Below are 15,966 nucleotides of genomic sequence, written 5' to 3' on the forward strand. Positions count from 1 at the left end.
TAGCTATTGGGTTGGACGACGTCTCAAGTTCAAAGCGTCGATTTACAAACAGCTTAGTTGGAAGGGTTAGGCGCGATTTAACTTTGACCCGCCAGGTGTAAGGAAAAGGAGTAACCAAGACGAAGCCGGCTCGCTCGTCGGAAGTGTTTCGAAAATAGAAGCGTCGAACGACGTCGGTTTCGGAACAAATTTAAAGCAAAGTTAAAGCGAATCGTGAATGATCCTTTCACCTCGATTTTCGAGTAAGAGGATGAAACTCGTAAGAGAAGCGAGTTATTAAAATTCAATGCCCATTTTAAACGAGAAGCTTCGTGAATCCTTAAGCCAAATTTACACTTTTTCACTTTCTATGATCTCGTACACACAGAGAAATCTCGAGTATTTCAGGCAAATTCTACGCTTTTTTAGATTTTTTGACATTCGTCGTGGATGATTCATTCGTTTTGAATGTGAAAAAAATATTTTTTCTTCTTTTTTTTGTTCAATGATTGAATTTGATTCTTTGATTCTCAAAATATTAACAGAAGTAGTGAATATTGAAATTGAGTTAACAAGTTTAACTTCAACAGAAAAATGTAAATGATAATTTTCAGATTTGTTATTCTAAAAAAACACTTATCGCAATTCATAGAATAAAATTAATTCATTAATTGATTCATAGAATATTCAGCGAAAGCTCGAATATTTAACTCGAATATCATTTGTTCAATAATTGAATTCATTAATTCTCAAAATGTCAGCTAATTCGAATTGTTTTTATTTTAGCTTTTGTATCATTTAAAGTAAATCCAACTTTTCATAGATATTTGCTTTATAATCATTTTCAAATTTGTTATTCCGCTCATAATTCCAAATATTTCCAAATTCATCTTTCCATATAAAAAAGTTTTTTTCAAACTTTTCTATTATATAAAAAAATTGCACGAACGATTATCGGTTGATTATTATTGAACAAATTTAGATTCATTATAAATGAATCATTCATCCTGTTCATTAAAAATAGAAATTAACTCACTTTGTAATAACCTTTATATCTCTATGAATCATTCGAGATGTACACAGCTGAATTTGAACTTCATTTGCTATTGAACTTGTCATTTTATTGTTATTACAAATGAATCAAACAATTCATTCTATGCTATATTAAAAATCGACTTTATTTTATCGCATGTTTTTTGAACGAAATGCAGATGAAAATAATTTTTACTTTTCACTTTTGTGCATGAATCACTCGAGATGTACATCCAAAGTGAGAAAATCTAAACTCGTCTCTACGACAAAGTCTCTTGTTCCCGAGTATTTAACATCATTCCGTTCAATCCCTTTGTATTCCTTTGTAAACAGAGCGATTAATTTCCTTGGAAAATAAATCAGCAGAAAGAAATCTAAATCTAATTTCTCAAACTGTTGTCAAAACATTAAATAAACTCAGTTAACCTACGATTGATACCTCGGAGAACGTGTTGTGTCAACTTGTTGGGCAAACACGGATGAAAATCAGGATCGCGGACTATTCCGGGGGATCAACAACTGTTTGGCAATCATAAACTCGACGATTTTAGGACTAATGAATGAAATTGGCGTAGGTACACAAACGAAACAGCAAGGAGAAAGTTAAACATGGGAGGACACGAGCTCGTCACTCGTGTATCGCGCGAGTGTGCGTCTGTGTTGATCGGGTTAAAGCGACGAGTTATCATCGTTGGAAAGTTCGATATTTAAGTTAACGGAGAGTTCTCGCGTTTAATGGTATCGAGAAATTTCTCCAGAAATTTCCGTATACGTCGTTATAATCTCGTAACGTCGAACCACTAACGCGTTCCGCGCCGGCTGTTGCAAGAAACTAACGAAACCCACGCCCCATCGAGAGATGGTAACCCACGGTTGCGGAGGAGGGGGAGGATCGCAAGGGACAAACGTGACGTATACACAGGTTAACCGTGCCCGACAACTCGGATACGTTGCGGAACACCGATGCAATGCAAACTTTTGCGGCCAAATTAATGTTTCCTTAACATACGTAAAGTAAACTACGGCTGTTCGTCGGTAGATAAGCGCCTTGATGGCTGCAACCACTCAGGATGGAATTTTTCCATCCTGAAACCCGTATTTCAACTGTAATTCGTTGGCTTCGTTATGTGCTCCGTTAACGCGTCGTGATATTGGATTAAAGCTTTGCACTCTCAGAGTTGTTTAACATTGCGTTAACATTTCATCAACTTCACAGTTAATGGACAGATTTTTAGAACGAAAAATTGTGAAATGTATGATGAGATGTTAAACAAGATTAATTTATTATCGTACATTTTATGGTGTTTTTACACAATAAGATTCTATTTATAATACAATTAAATTACTTGAATTTCTATAATTTCTATAATTCTCTCTGGAATTTTATGTATTGTATGTATTCTATATTGCTCTTGATAAATATTGCTAAGAGTATAGAGAGAATGTTTCTATTCTAAAAAGATTTAATGATAAATCTATCCGATTTGTATTGTTAAAAAAAATCGCGTTGTGAAATAAAAATTTTTTATTTCAATTTTAATATTTTTCATATGTTTCTTTTTTAACAGATTATTTAATCGCTATATAATTATTCTAAGTTTTTACAATATATAGAATTTATAGAAATCGTGTAAAAAAAAAGAAGATTAAAAAATTGTCTATATATATTCACACTATATTTTCGTACTTCTGTTAAAAATGATTCCTGGACCCGTGTCTGGTACGATGTTCTATCTTTTAAAACAATTTTCTTGTTGAGGTTTTCTATCACAAACATTACAAGACAACTTATTCGTTTTCTTTTTTTTTCCTCAAGTTTATTATGTTTGAAACTTACGATACAATCTCTGGTATCTTCTCCAAGTAATTGAAAAATAAAACGCGGTCTATTATCGAGGCTATTATTGCCGCTGTCAGATACTGATTCTGGTTGTAATTTCGATACTAGGAAATTTCCAATCAACTCTATCAACTAAGAGAAATACATTGTGCGTTATAATCTTATAATTATTTTTTTTTATCGCACATTGTTTATATAACATATAAAGAAACATACAACATATAATATATAACATATAAATATAAGGTATTTCTCAAAAAAGTTTCTTCTATTGAAATACGAAATTAGAAATGTAATAATACTTGCTAATTAATATACCATTAGAAAGAAATTGGTTATATTTGCTTTATTATTTATCTTCTCTCTAATAAAAATATTTTAATATCGTTATTGAAATAAGAACAATAAGAATAATGTTTAAAGAATAAGTTTCAATGATATTACATTTATTGTAAGATATAGTAGATAATTATATATATTTATTTGAAATGATAAAAATAGAAGATTAAATAATTAATAATAATATATATTTAACAAAATATTATTAGTACAAAAAATAATTGAACGGATATCTAAAAGAAAACTTACAGAAAGAAATAAGAACAATTTGTTTCTCGTTGTAGCAATTAAAGAAGCAGAATATTTTTCAAAGGAGCCAGTTATACAGTTCTTCTTCTTTAATCACTAGTGAACAATAAATTATATTCACCTTTTTAATTTTGTGAAATGTAATATAATTCTTTTCTTCTAAATTCAATTAAAATATGGAATATCGTCGATGTAAATGCAAAAATTAATTCACAGTATAAAATATCAACTCCATACCAAGAAATTATTAAAATTAAAATCAATTAAATGTAATGAATACATATATGTATACAAATGAATACAAATATTCTTTTATTTTGTTTTAAATTTTACAAATCCAACTCACCTTACGTTTTTACCATTTATTTTTAATTTCCTATACGTCCATCCACTATATATTCTACGAAACATCATGAGATAGATCCAATAAAACCAGACCTAATCCATCATCTCTCTCCATCACTTCAATATCTTTCGCAACGTATCAAAATTAATCTACAACGTGCAATGCCGATACAACTGACATTTCGAGTATAAAGAGTACCCTTTTTTCTCTCTCTTTCTCTCTCAGTTTCAATTTGAAAGGAACTCTCTCTGAATTGTGAATTCACCGAGACCCATCATAGTTTGTTTTAAAATTCATAGTAATTTTTAGTGAACAAGGGAGACGATCGATCTCGATACGATTTCTTCCATATTCAAAGTATACTTTGGACATATATTCCCAGGGTATCCAGTATCACGATGCAGATTGAATATCGCGATTCATTTCCGACCGATTAAGCACTTACGGAAATGGAACGACGATTGGTATTCGGCCCCTCCTACAAGTTAAATTCGCGATTAAGAACGGTTTTCGCGTCAATAACGAGGGAGCACGAAGCGTGACATTTTCTCCTCCGTGGTGGATAATGGCAAATCGAGTGTGTCTGCAACATTTTCGGCCCAACACTGTCGCCCTTTCTTCCCAGATCTCATCGATTTTTCAACGGTTCCCTCCTTCCCCACACGATATTCACTCGGCCAATTTTCCATACCATTATCGTAACCCGTGCGTGAATGGACCCTCCACGTACAATCTGTTCCACGAACATAGGTTTACCTTGCAAATTTTCTCCCGTGAATATCATCCCGTGAAACTGCAAAATCTGTAGTTTCGAAACGATAACTTGCGAGTAATAAGATCTCGTGACCCCTCCCTCCACGTGCTCGTTATATTGGTGATATTGGAATCGAAGTTGTCCCCATATATTGGATATATACGTTCCCTTTACATTACGAATTTTATGGTGAATTTATGGGACGGACGGCATCTGGAAAATTTCCAACGTTTGAGAAAGGCGCTCTAAAGCGAAACGCGCACGGGCACGTTATTCTCTAAATATCTCTTTGGCCAAAGGTTGGAAGACATCGTGTGTTAAAGGGAAGGGAAGGGGAGGGCGCGGCTGGGACAGAGCATTTCGTTCAACGATCGAAAGAGAGAATGTTTTTCAAGGTTTTGGAATGAAGGGGAAGGTTTTGGGGATGAAGACAGGTGTCGTGGCGATGCGAGAGATTTTTCTGTTATTACAATGACGAAGAGAGAAGTGTGAGGAGAAAGATGCATGTCTGTCGCGGAAGTCGAGTGCATACTCTCTCTCTTTCTCTCTCTCTCTCCATTTCTTGAAACACAATTCTCACTTATTTCGGTATTAGGTAAAAAAAAAAAGAAGAAGAGAAAAAAACAAGTTTGATGGGAATTCGACTAATTCGTCGCGACGATCTAATTGAGAGGAAATGAGGTGGCAAAAAGCAAAGAGATCGGAATGACACGTCGACAATTTCGATTAACGCGTGAAACGATGAAGATTTAATTAACGATGAATAGATAGTCAATTAATGTAGGTAACAGAGGTTGGAATTAACGACAATTTTAAAACACGTTTTAATTTGTGTACAATTATGAGAGGAGGGAAAAAAGAGAGAGAAAGGAAAAGCAAACGATGCATGCATGCGTTTTAATTAAAGGAAACCTCCTCCCACAAACGAGGCGGACAGTTTCCCGCGCTTCTTCCACGGTTCTGTGCACTCTAATTAATCATTTTACGCTTACATCACGGCCGATTGGTATTCCAAAGCAGGCGGATTATCGTTGTAAAGAGGCGGGCAATCTTGTACGCGATGCAGCGTTGAATTTACGATCGTTTTATTGAAAAAAAAAAAAAAAAAAGAAAGAAAGAAAGAAAGAAAGAAAAGTGGATGGAAAGGCAAGGGAGAAGGGAATAAAAAGAATATCCATCGAACACCTGGTTTCAACCAAACTTCAATGTGATGCCTTCAAGTGAAGTAAGTTTGATCCGCGAGCGTGAAGTCCTTTTTCAGATACGTGAAAAATTCATATATGTATATAGCTGTATATAAAAGTATTGGCACATCGTTATATTTATCATAGCATTTATAATTTTATCATCATCATATAATCATATAAAAGAAGTCAGAATATTGTAGAAAGTAAATTACATAAGGATTATACTACATAAAGATACATAAAGATTGATTTTATGTGAAAAAGTAAAATTTATTAATTGTTTGAAGTCTCGTTTTCGAATAAGAAAAATTTTTAAGTACAATCAATTCTATTTCTCGATTAAGAAAAATGAATTATTATTATAGGAGAAAAAAATATGGAATAAATTTTTTTCTTCACTTAGAAATTAGTTTTCGAATTTGAAAATTAATCAATTTCAATCATGCCTGAAAAATTTTCGAATTTGATTTACAAAGTGCGGAACAAGCAAATTTTATTCTTTATTTTCGATTTATTTCGCAGAATCAGCTCCAGCTTCACGTTCTAATCTTGTACAGTATTATTTAGTAACGCTTTCATATGATTAAATTTGATACGATGAAAGTAAAATATGGAGCATGATAAAAACGCGTCATTAAAAAATACCAGTATGTACAAATCCTTTTTTTTTCTGTTTCTAGTATACATTTATTTTACAAATAGAAACAAGATAAGAAGTTCGCGAGTGAAACAGTTTTAATCCAAGAGGAAAAAATTTCCAGTGAAAAAGTTCGGTCTCGCGTGCGCGAAAATAGAAAAAAAAAAAAGATCGACACGTATAGTTTTTCTATAGAAGTTTGAAATTTTTTTCCCCTAAACCGTATATAATTACGCGTTTCATTTTTATGACCTGTCCACACCAGTCAATGTTAGGCACGATCGCACTATTATCCTGTAATTGCCTGCCATTACGTGAAATTTATGCGACCGCTTGTTGAATTAGGGAGGGAAGGTTACGTCGACCGCCATTTGCATATCCGACGCGGCCAATCGGAAAAAAGAAATTGCGGCTAGCTTCCACGGCTTCTACAAAGACGAAACATGATCAAAAACCTCGACTATTAATCTGTATCTTCATAAGCAACGATATTGGAAATTCTCATCTCTGAGGAAAGGGGAAATTGACAAGGGTAGTTCCATCGACGAAGAAATTGTACAGGATGGTATTTTTCATTTATTATCGAGCACAAAATGTCACGCGGATTTATATGCACATCTCTGAAGTTTGGTAAATCATTGACTTTCTATTGTCCTTTTTCTATACAAATGAGAAGATTTCGAGGAGCTGTTAACAATCGTGTCTCGTCTGTCGTTTACGTGAATCGAATTTTTATCAATCATAGATATTTTTTTATTCCCTGTTATTATATGATATGATATGATACCAATTATCTCTTGATTATCGAATAATCAAGAGAGGAAAAAAGAAGATGCAAAAAATGTGGAAAACAAATTTTTATTCGTTAAAATAATCATTTTTATATTGCTTAACTAGAATTATAAATACAGATTTTATAGAAATCACGATTTCGATTTTGAAGAAGGAAAAATTTCTAGAGATGATTATTCAAGTTTAAAAATAAATAAATCTTACGAGAATGAGATCAGAACAAGAAATTTTCATCTAGGAATATTACAAAAATCTTTTCTAAAGTTCTTCGCGAATTTACTCTAATTTAACTCGGCGCAGAAATGCATAATTTCAAATCCATTACACGCGCAATTTTAAATTTCAACAATTATTTGCAACTATCTAGAACATCGGTTTTATACAAATTTTACGCATAATTCTTCCTTTCTTTTTTTTTCGTGTATTTTCCTATCATAAAGAGAAGGACAAGAGAAAAAAAGTTTTTCCTTTGTTACTTTATATGATATCTCTTCTGTTTTAAAATAACTCCCTGATATTCCAAAAGATAAACCGATTACGAGAATAAGCCAGTGTCCTAAAAAGGGGGAAATTAGTCTGTGCCACCAAACGATTCAACAAATTTAATAGAAAAGGAAGCAAAGACGATGAAATATTATAGGCGAATATACATAATATACACACGGTTTCACGCAGCAATAAATATTTACGTTCGCATTACATCAATTATTTCTCTGTAGTTTCTACGTAGATCGCTGCTACTACGTAATTATTGAGATTATTAATTCAAATTCAAATTTCCTTTGATATATTTTCAAGTAAAGAGGGTTTTAACCAAGCTTTTGTCCACGATATTCTCAGATTATCTCGTGCGTGTTTGTTAATTATTCCGTTTAAATTGTTTTTTAAGAAGATCGAATGAAGATCAATGGTACAGAAATGGTTCCACTCAAGTACAATCGACGATGATCTATACGGCAACAACCGATGAGACACTCGAGTTGCCACTTACCTTATTAAAGCTATTTTAACTGACGCAAAACACGACACTGTTTACGCCCTTATTTCTCAGGAAATTTAACAGAGCGCGACTCGTTACGTAAATAAGAGCCCCGGATACCGGAACGACGAGCACTCGCGGCTTTCAGTCCCGTTAATTGATAAAAAATTGATATTCACTCTCTCGATTAATCTAGAATTTAAAGATTCATTTAGCCTCTCTTCTAACGAAAGAAAAAAAAAAAAGAAAATAAAGAGAGAAAGAAAGCTTTTCATCTCTGGACACCATTTATGTACACAGAGGAAAGAACACGAAGGAGGAAATAAGAAAAAATCATGGCCGTAAAAGAATTTAATATCGGCCAGTTGGTTAATCCGAAAGATCGAGTTTTTACGAGAAGAATTTTCCTCCGTATTGTTCCAGATGTTATAACAAAATAGAGTTGTATAAATAGAGAGAGTTTTAGACGCAAAATTGGGCGCAAGATGTAATTTGATTGAGGGTTGTAATTAATGCGAAATCATGTTATATTAATCATGATTATTGATTGTTAAATAACTAATTAATGATGAAGAAAATATAAATCACAATCATGAGACTATGATATCTTTCATTACGATTGAATCATAATTTATTAACATAAGAAATATTATATATTTTCTCAAAAATAAGTATTTATCATTTACATAATTTTAGAACAATAAATCGTTTATTTACTTTATCATGCTTTTAATACAACTTTCATTTTAAACATTTTATTTATCCACTTTTGTTATATTTATTATTATTATAATGTATACACAATAATCTCTCGATAGAAAATGGCAGAGGTTTTATAAAAAAAAACTTTTTCTATCAATGAATATTGATCGATAATATTTAAATTTAGTTATTGTTCGCAAACAAAATGTACAAAGTGGTTTGAATGATGTTATTCTCAAAATCGAAAAATTCGTAACGAAGCAATCTCTTGATCCTTCAGCGATTTTTTTAAAAACTATGCACACAATTACCAATAACTTATTACCGATGTTGTACAAGATTTATCTCTATGATTTACTTCGATTAATAATTAATAATCATTGTGATTATTCTTTCTTCTGCGATCATCTTAATGATCATCAATGCCCAACTCTTCAACCTTATCATGAGTCTCACGTTGCCTATTTATCCTCCACGAGACAATCCGCCACGTGGAGTAATAAAATTAATGAAATAAGAATTCAACGACGATGGGTATCGATCAAACACGCGGCCCGGATTTCATCTCGCACCCCCGATACCTTTTTCTATGGCGGCGCGCGCGGCGATTTTAAAGAATCATCCCCGGCAAGCGCGATATTTACGCGTCGTCCGGCGGCTGCTCCTACACGATCGGTTATTTATAAAGCCATTCACGATAATCAATAACCTATGCCGTTCTCCCCTTGCAAGGCGAAAATTCACCAACAGCTCGGAACACTCGTTGCAAAACCTTCTCTCGCAGGCAGAGAGAGGGAGTGAGGAGAGAGAGAAAAAAAAAGAAGAAGAGAAAAAAGAGAGAGAGGGCGACGAATGCATATTTATCGAAGCCTAACGGGGCTCACGCAATCAGGGAGCTCGCGATATATAAAACTCGGTTCATCGTGGTGGAAACATGGTGGTGGAGATTTCAGGTCGCGGGAAATCCTATCCAACATCCGCTTGAATATCGCCGTGGGAAATATTTATTAAACAAGCCACGGGTTATTAAGGAATAACGATGATCTAAAGTTGCTTTGATTGCTCCGATTTCATGGCAAAATATTCTCTCATTCCCGCAGATTGATTTAACGTTTCGAAACATTTCGTATTTATTGACATTGAATGAATAATATCAGATTTACGAGAGAGTGGTGTTTTGGTTTGAGCGAGGAGAAGTAAATTATTTTATGATAATGTAGTCTTATATCGGTCTTTGTTCAGCTTGTTTCACCTTTATACAATTATTGTAAAACTGTTGTGTATACGGGCTTATACGCTTATACGTTTTTGTATGTTTCTTTCTCCAAGACTTTTGCTGTGTATACGAATGAAAGTAGGGTAAATTGAAAATTAATTTTGAATTTTTGCTGACAAAAAAATACGAGGCGAAAATAAAATTTATCGTGTATAAAAATCTTAAGTGACTAAGCGAGGAAATAAGATATTTATAAAGAAAAATACAATTTTCTAAAGGTATTGAGATATCGCTCTTGAATAAAATCATAGAATAAAGTGAAGTACTCGCTGAACAATCACCTAACATTGCAAAATCTTAATTTTTTTTAAACGAAAATTAATAATTTACATAAAATTGCTTTAAATATGAATAATACGATATAATTAAAAATGTAATAATGAAAAATATTAAAGTTAAATCTAAAAGAAATCTCGGGTTTTTTACGAATAAAATTCGTGGAATCTTCTAGTTCTTATTACTGTTCAATCCATCACTGATTTATAAATTCAATCAATGATTTTAAAAAGAAACAAATATTACTAAATAAATATTTTTTCCTACATATAGATATCCACATAATACATATGAGATATTTTAGAAAAATATTTATACTTCAATTAAAATACAGTGTAAGAACTATATAATATTTTTCTTATATTATAATGATTTCTTGATACTTTTCTTGATACTGAGTTAAAAAAAATAATTATTTTGCCATTATTATATCAATGTATCATGATTACAAAATATTTTATTTTTGGCTGTCAAAATTCATATCTTTTCATTCATATTTTTTATTCAGAGAAAAACATTACATTATATGCAAATACATTTCACTTTATTCTACTTTTTGCTACATTAATGATTCTGTCATTCACTTTTAGATGAGACATTTCCTTTTAATCTGGTATTCGATTAAACTTGGTAAGCCGTGTACACTATTATTCACTTAAAATTTATTTATTTCAAAAGGACAAGAAATTATAATATTTATATCTTCTTTGAATTTAAATAATATTAGCAAATCACATGCTTTGTTTTATGGCCAATTTAATGCAATGAAAATCTACTTATATAAACTTCATTTAAGTATATGATCATTTGAATTTTAACTGAATTCCTATTATCTCAATTATAATCTTTGTAATATAATTACAAATATAAATTGTATCTGATACAAAATAAATTTCTATTAAACGAATTATTATGTAAAATTGTTTCCAAATTTGTAATATTTAATGGATTATTATACATTCTAGAGAAAATACTGCATTCGACAAGTTTATATAAAGTATGCACAGTTCTGCTATTGAATTGTTATTGTTGAACTCGTTAAATGCACGAATATTTAAATGAACAAGATGATTTTTACCAAACATCAATCCTTATTTAATATTTCTTTCATCTATATGACGATCTTCTGATGAGATTTAAAAGAAGAATCAGGTACAAACGAGCAAGAAAAGTTTCATGTCAATTTAAAATCTGTTCTTCTCTCTTTTCTTTTTCTATCCTGTTCGAAAAAATAATAAAATTTTTCACTTTTGTTCACTATCATCATATGATGATCAAAATACGAATGATCAAATTTCATATCAGATGAAACCTGTTCTTTCTCCCCTATCTATTCCTTCCCCCATCTATTTTTGAAAATAGTAATAAAACTCTAGAATAGATAGAAAACGACACAATGTTCGTCAAACATCAATACCCACAATTGTCTCTCGCTGATATAGCTGACGAAGATTTAAGATAAAATTCCCCTATCTCTTTTTGAAAATAGAAATAAACGACAAACAAAACATGATTTTTAATCGAACAACAGCACAAATGTTTTTCTACAATATTTTACTTATTGATATACCTATTTCCTGATAATGATCTCAAATGAAAAGAAATTTCACACGAAACCATCGTTTTCATTTCTCTCTTCTTCCTATCCATTTTCGAAAATAATAATAAAATTTGAAAAAACAAACGACGCAATCAAATATTAACTCTTACAATAGTTTTCTCATTGATGTAAAATTTCTCTGGCGAAATTTAAAAGAGGAACCAACTCACAGATGACCAAGAAAAGTTTTCAATTATCGATTGAAACCATTGTTTCTCTCCTTTTCACTAACTTTTTTTTTCCTCCTTTTTAAGCAATGCCACTGGAAGAACTAAACTTTGTTTCGCGGAACACAGTCTTCGCGATTGGTTAACCGAAAAGTATCTCCTCTTTCTATACCATTAATCCTTAGCCCGGTATAAAATCCATGACACGTAAGAATAGGTACAAGAATTGTCACTTAACGAGACAAAAATGGTACGAGCATTATTTTCTGTCAACGAAAAATATTTCAACCCATAACAATGATATATCTATTCCGTGCTCGTGCTCGAGATAGACGTGGCAGACGTGCGTATCACCAAAGCACAACGAAGCGAAAAAAGAAACACTGCAAGATGTTCCTTTTCCTTTCTTCTACTCCCTTTTCTTCTCACGTGTTTTTGTTTTCGTCGTCGCTTCTCACGTTCTCCCTCGAAACGTGTACTCGTTTCTTCTGATTTCGTGATCACGAAAGGAAAATAACGATTGACGAACAATAGAATACGAACACTAATATTTAAATGGCACACGTGGTACAATTTAGTAGTTTGGTTAGTTGGTACAAAATTTCTCGTAAAGTTGGATAATAAAGAGAGTTTGTACCGATGAGAGACGTGTTAGATGGTTAACAATAACTAGTCTCGTGTATTTTAAACGACAATAAATCCACTTTAATATATATATATATATCCTCGTTCTAACATGTGTATTTTCCTTATGACATTACTATCTCCGAGATGTTCCATATTTTCTATTATTTCAGCGTGTCGTTTTTTTTTTCTTTTTTTTTTCCTCACAGAGAACGAGGAGAACGAAGGAAAACGGTTTTCCATCACGTCGATGCGTCATCAGGAATATAGATCGCGTTCTTGAGAAATAGCACGGAATTAAATCGGTCCGCGTTTAAAGAACAGTTTGAGCAACTTACGGCGCTTCGATTGATCGGCTCCGAGAAAACCGATTGTTCATCGAAAACGGATTGTTACTGTGCATACCTAATTAACTTAATTCTATTATTTTCCTCCCTCGAGACGAGCCGCGATTATTATTTATGGTTCGCAAGAGTAAGAACATTCGTGTAAGAAAGTTACGCGGAGGAAGGTAAACCCTCCTACTTCCCTCGATCGAAGAAAACCAATATCTTTAAGCGATCGACTAAATACTTCAACTTTTCAATGAATTCTGTTCCCTTCATTTTCCATTAATTTAACTTTTCGCCGAGGCACCAAGAGCGTCGAACAGAGCCCACTGAAACGCAAACTGCCTACTTCACAGAAATTGCGGAGGGATGGGCAACAACAAAACTTCCTGCCAATAATGTAGCCATTCTCTTGAAGAACTCGAGACAAATATTTCAATAGTACACAACCGCTGAGTATACTATTATATATATTTCTTTTTTTAATTAACGAGGCTTCGTTTAAAACAAGATCGGCTACGCGGTATGCACTTAGGCAAAGAGAGACCAGCATTAAACGGGGAGAGGGTGAAAAATATCGGTCCCCACCGGCGTGAAAATGAGGTAAACCTTCTCTCGCCTAAGCGGCGCCTTTATCAAAAGCATCCCTTTATGAACATGCTGGTAATCCGTAGCACAATCTTTTTGCGTTTCTTTGATCTTCGACATATATACATATATATATATATATATATGCGCACATAAGCACACGCGAGAAAACCGACGGACGCACAAAACTATTTTAATTATTTTACATGGCGTCATGGTGCGTACACAAAACGAGACGAGAGTAAGCAAAAAGTCGCAAACTGATCAAGGATTCACTTCATATTCTCCGCCAAAAAGTATTTTCCCATCCCCCTTCACGGTGAGATACCGTGAAAGCTCTCCAGAGACAAACAACACCTCTCTTTCTCTCTCACTTTCTCTTTCCCTGTCTCGCTTTCTATCTCGATTCCCTCGATGGATTAAGACATCACGTTTCCGAGTTCCGTTGATGGTCTTTTTTTCAAGACTCGATCGAAACTATTTTAAGTGGATGCATTCGAAGGTCGGTGGTGTTATATTACGAATGTCGGGTAAAACAAAAGGAAGCATCTCTTGGAAGAAGAAAAAAAAAAAGAAAAGAGGATTGGAGACGCATCTTCCTATATTGATAATAATTTTTCTCTCTTCGATTCCCCGTTTCTTCTATTTTTTTTTATAATCAGTCGATAGCTGGCCAATGATTGCGCGTAACCCTGTAACGAATCCCACGGAACAAGGAAAAGGGAACGGTGTAAACGCGTTTCAAATCTCTTCTCTTGCCACGTACGGACGTATAGGATCGTAGGATCGATGCCAGGATCGATCCACACGAGGATACGTAACGAACAACAAGTTTCACCAAAAAAACTCGAGGTTGTTTCTCTCTCGCGTGGCTCCTTCGCTCCTTCCACCAAACCGCACCAAAATCATAACAGAAAGTACAATGAAAAGCGACGAACAGGAAAGACAAAGTTTCCTCGCACACTCTCTCTCTCTCTTTCTCTCTCTCTCTCTCCTAATCACGATGTCTGAACGTTTCCTTTCTTTTTTTTTTTTTTTTACCAAAAACGAGCACACGAAACTGCACAAATTATCAACGAGAAGCAACAACTCTCGAGTCCCCCACGAGAAACGGATTTATCTCATTCTCGTGAGACGCGATCTATGTTGAAATATACACGTTTCTCCGAATCACCAGCCGGGATAAAAGAAAAGGTACGAAAACACCGGAACCACGTTCATTCGTTCGGGAATGAATGGCCTCTGTAATGAAATGTATCGATATCTCGGGAATGATAATGTGTCTCGCGTACCTGAGATCGGTTGATCGGTGGTGCAGGGCGCGGCGGCATGGTCCCGTCGCAACACAGCGCCGTTCGACGAGCACTGAGCAGCTATTCTGCGCCAACGGGGTTGCGTCGACGTCGAAAAGACGTGAACGGTCGCCTCTTGCCCCTCGCGCTTCCCACCACCGTACTACCGACGCCACTCTTCAGGGTACTCTCACACGTATTACCCCCCTTCTCGCGCGCACCCCTCCTCGTCCTTATTCCTCCCACAGGCCTGCATCCACTGCTTCCACTCTTTCCCACTTCCTCTCGTTGTCTCCGACTCGCTGTTACGCTCCTCGAGGCAGCCACCCCCGCGGCACATGCGCACGGATTCTTCCCCCCGTCCGACGAAATTCTTCTCGTAGAGCTGTCGGAATTGGGAAAAAACGGAGCGAGGGAAAAGGAAGAAGATACAGAAGGGAGAGTTGGTTGGAGAGGGTGAAGATCTGGGGGGCGGCGTTTTCTGAAAAAAAAAAAAGAGAAAAAAACGTATGCCCTCTTTCTTCTTGTCCGCCTCATCGGCTCCCTCATCCTCTCGCCCTCTCCTTCTTTTTTCTTCTTCCGTTCCTTCCTTCATTCTTTTCGCGCCTGTTTCTTTTTCCCTAATTCCTTTTTCCCTAATTCTTCTTATCATAAATCGTGCCATTTTTTTTTTTTCTGCTCTTGTCACGCTCGTGTCTAAATACATCTCTCAAAAACGCATAGTTAAACTAGCCACTCTCCTCTCCCCCCCTCAAGTTTAATTCGATGAATCTTCTGTTTGCTTGAGCTCCTGGCAGGGATTTCCAGCAGGCTTTTGTTGCTTGCCAAAGGGTCGTGGAGACCAGAATACGCAACAATTCGCTGCAATTTTACTGTTTCTGTTTTCCCTGTTTCCTACTATTCCCTATTTTCTTCTTTTTTTCTTCTTCTTCTTCTTCTTTTCCTTCCTTTCTCCCTCTTTATCCCCCGTTGTGACGG

General features: G+C 34.5%; 1 protein-coding gene across 1 annotated transcript in view; it reads right to left on the bottom strand.

The window, feature by feature from the left end:
• The window catches only part of LOC122720731 (tyramine receptor 1), a 76,945-nt gene extending 61,701 nt beyond the window's left edge, over nt 1-15,244 (bottom strand). Inside the window, 3 exon segments of the mRNA XM_043947639.1 lie at nt 14,989-15,147; nt 15,150-15,202; nt 15,204-15,244. Coding sequence (XP_043803574.1) covers nt 14,989-15,147; nt 15,150-15,202; nt 15,204-15,244 — 253 coding nt within the window.
• Between the last annotated feature and the right edge of the window lie 722 nt (nt 15,245-15,966).

Source organism: Apis laboriosa, unplaced genomic scaffold (genome assembly GCF_014066325.1).
Source record: "Apis laboriosa isolate Shangri-la unplaced genomic scaffold, ASM1406632v1 scaffold1321_cov151, whole genome shotgun sequence".
Lineage (NCBI taxonomy): Eukaryota > Metazoa > Arthropoda > Insecta > Hymenoptera > Apidae > Apis > Apis laboriosa.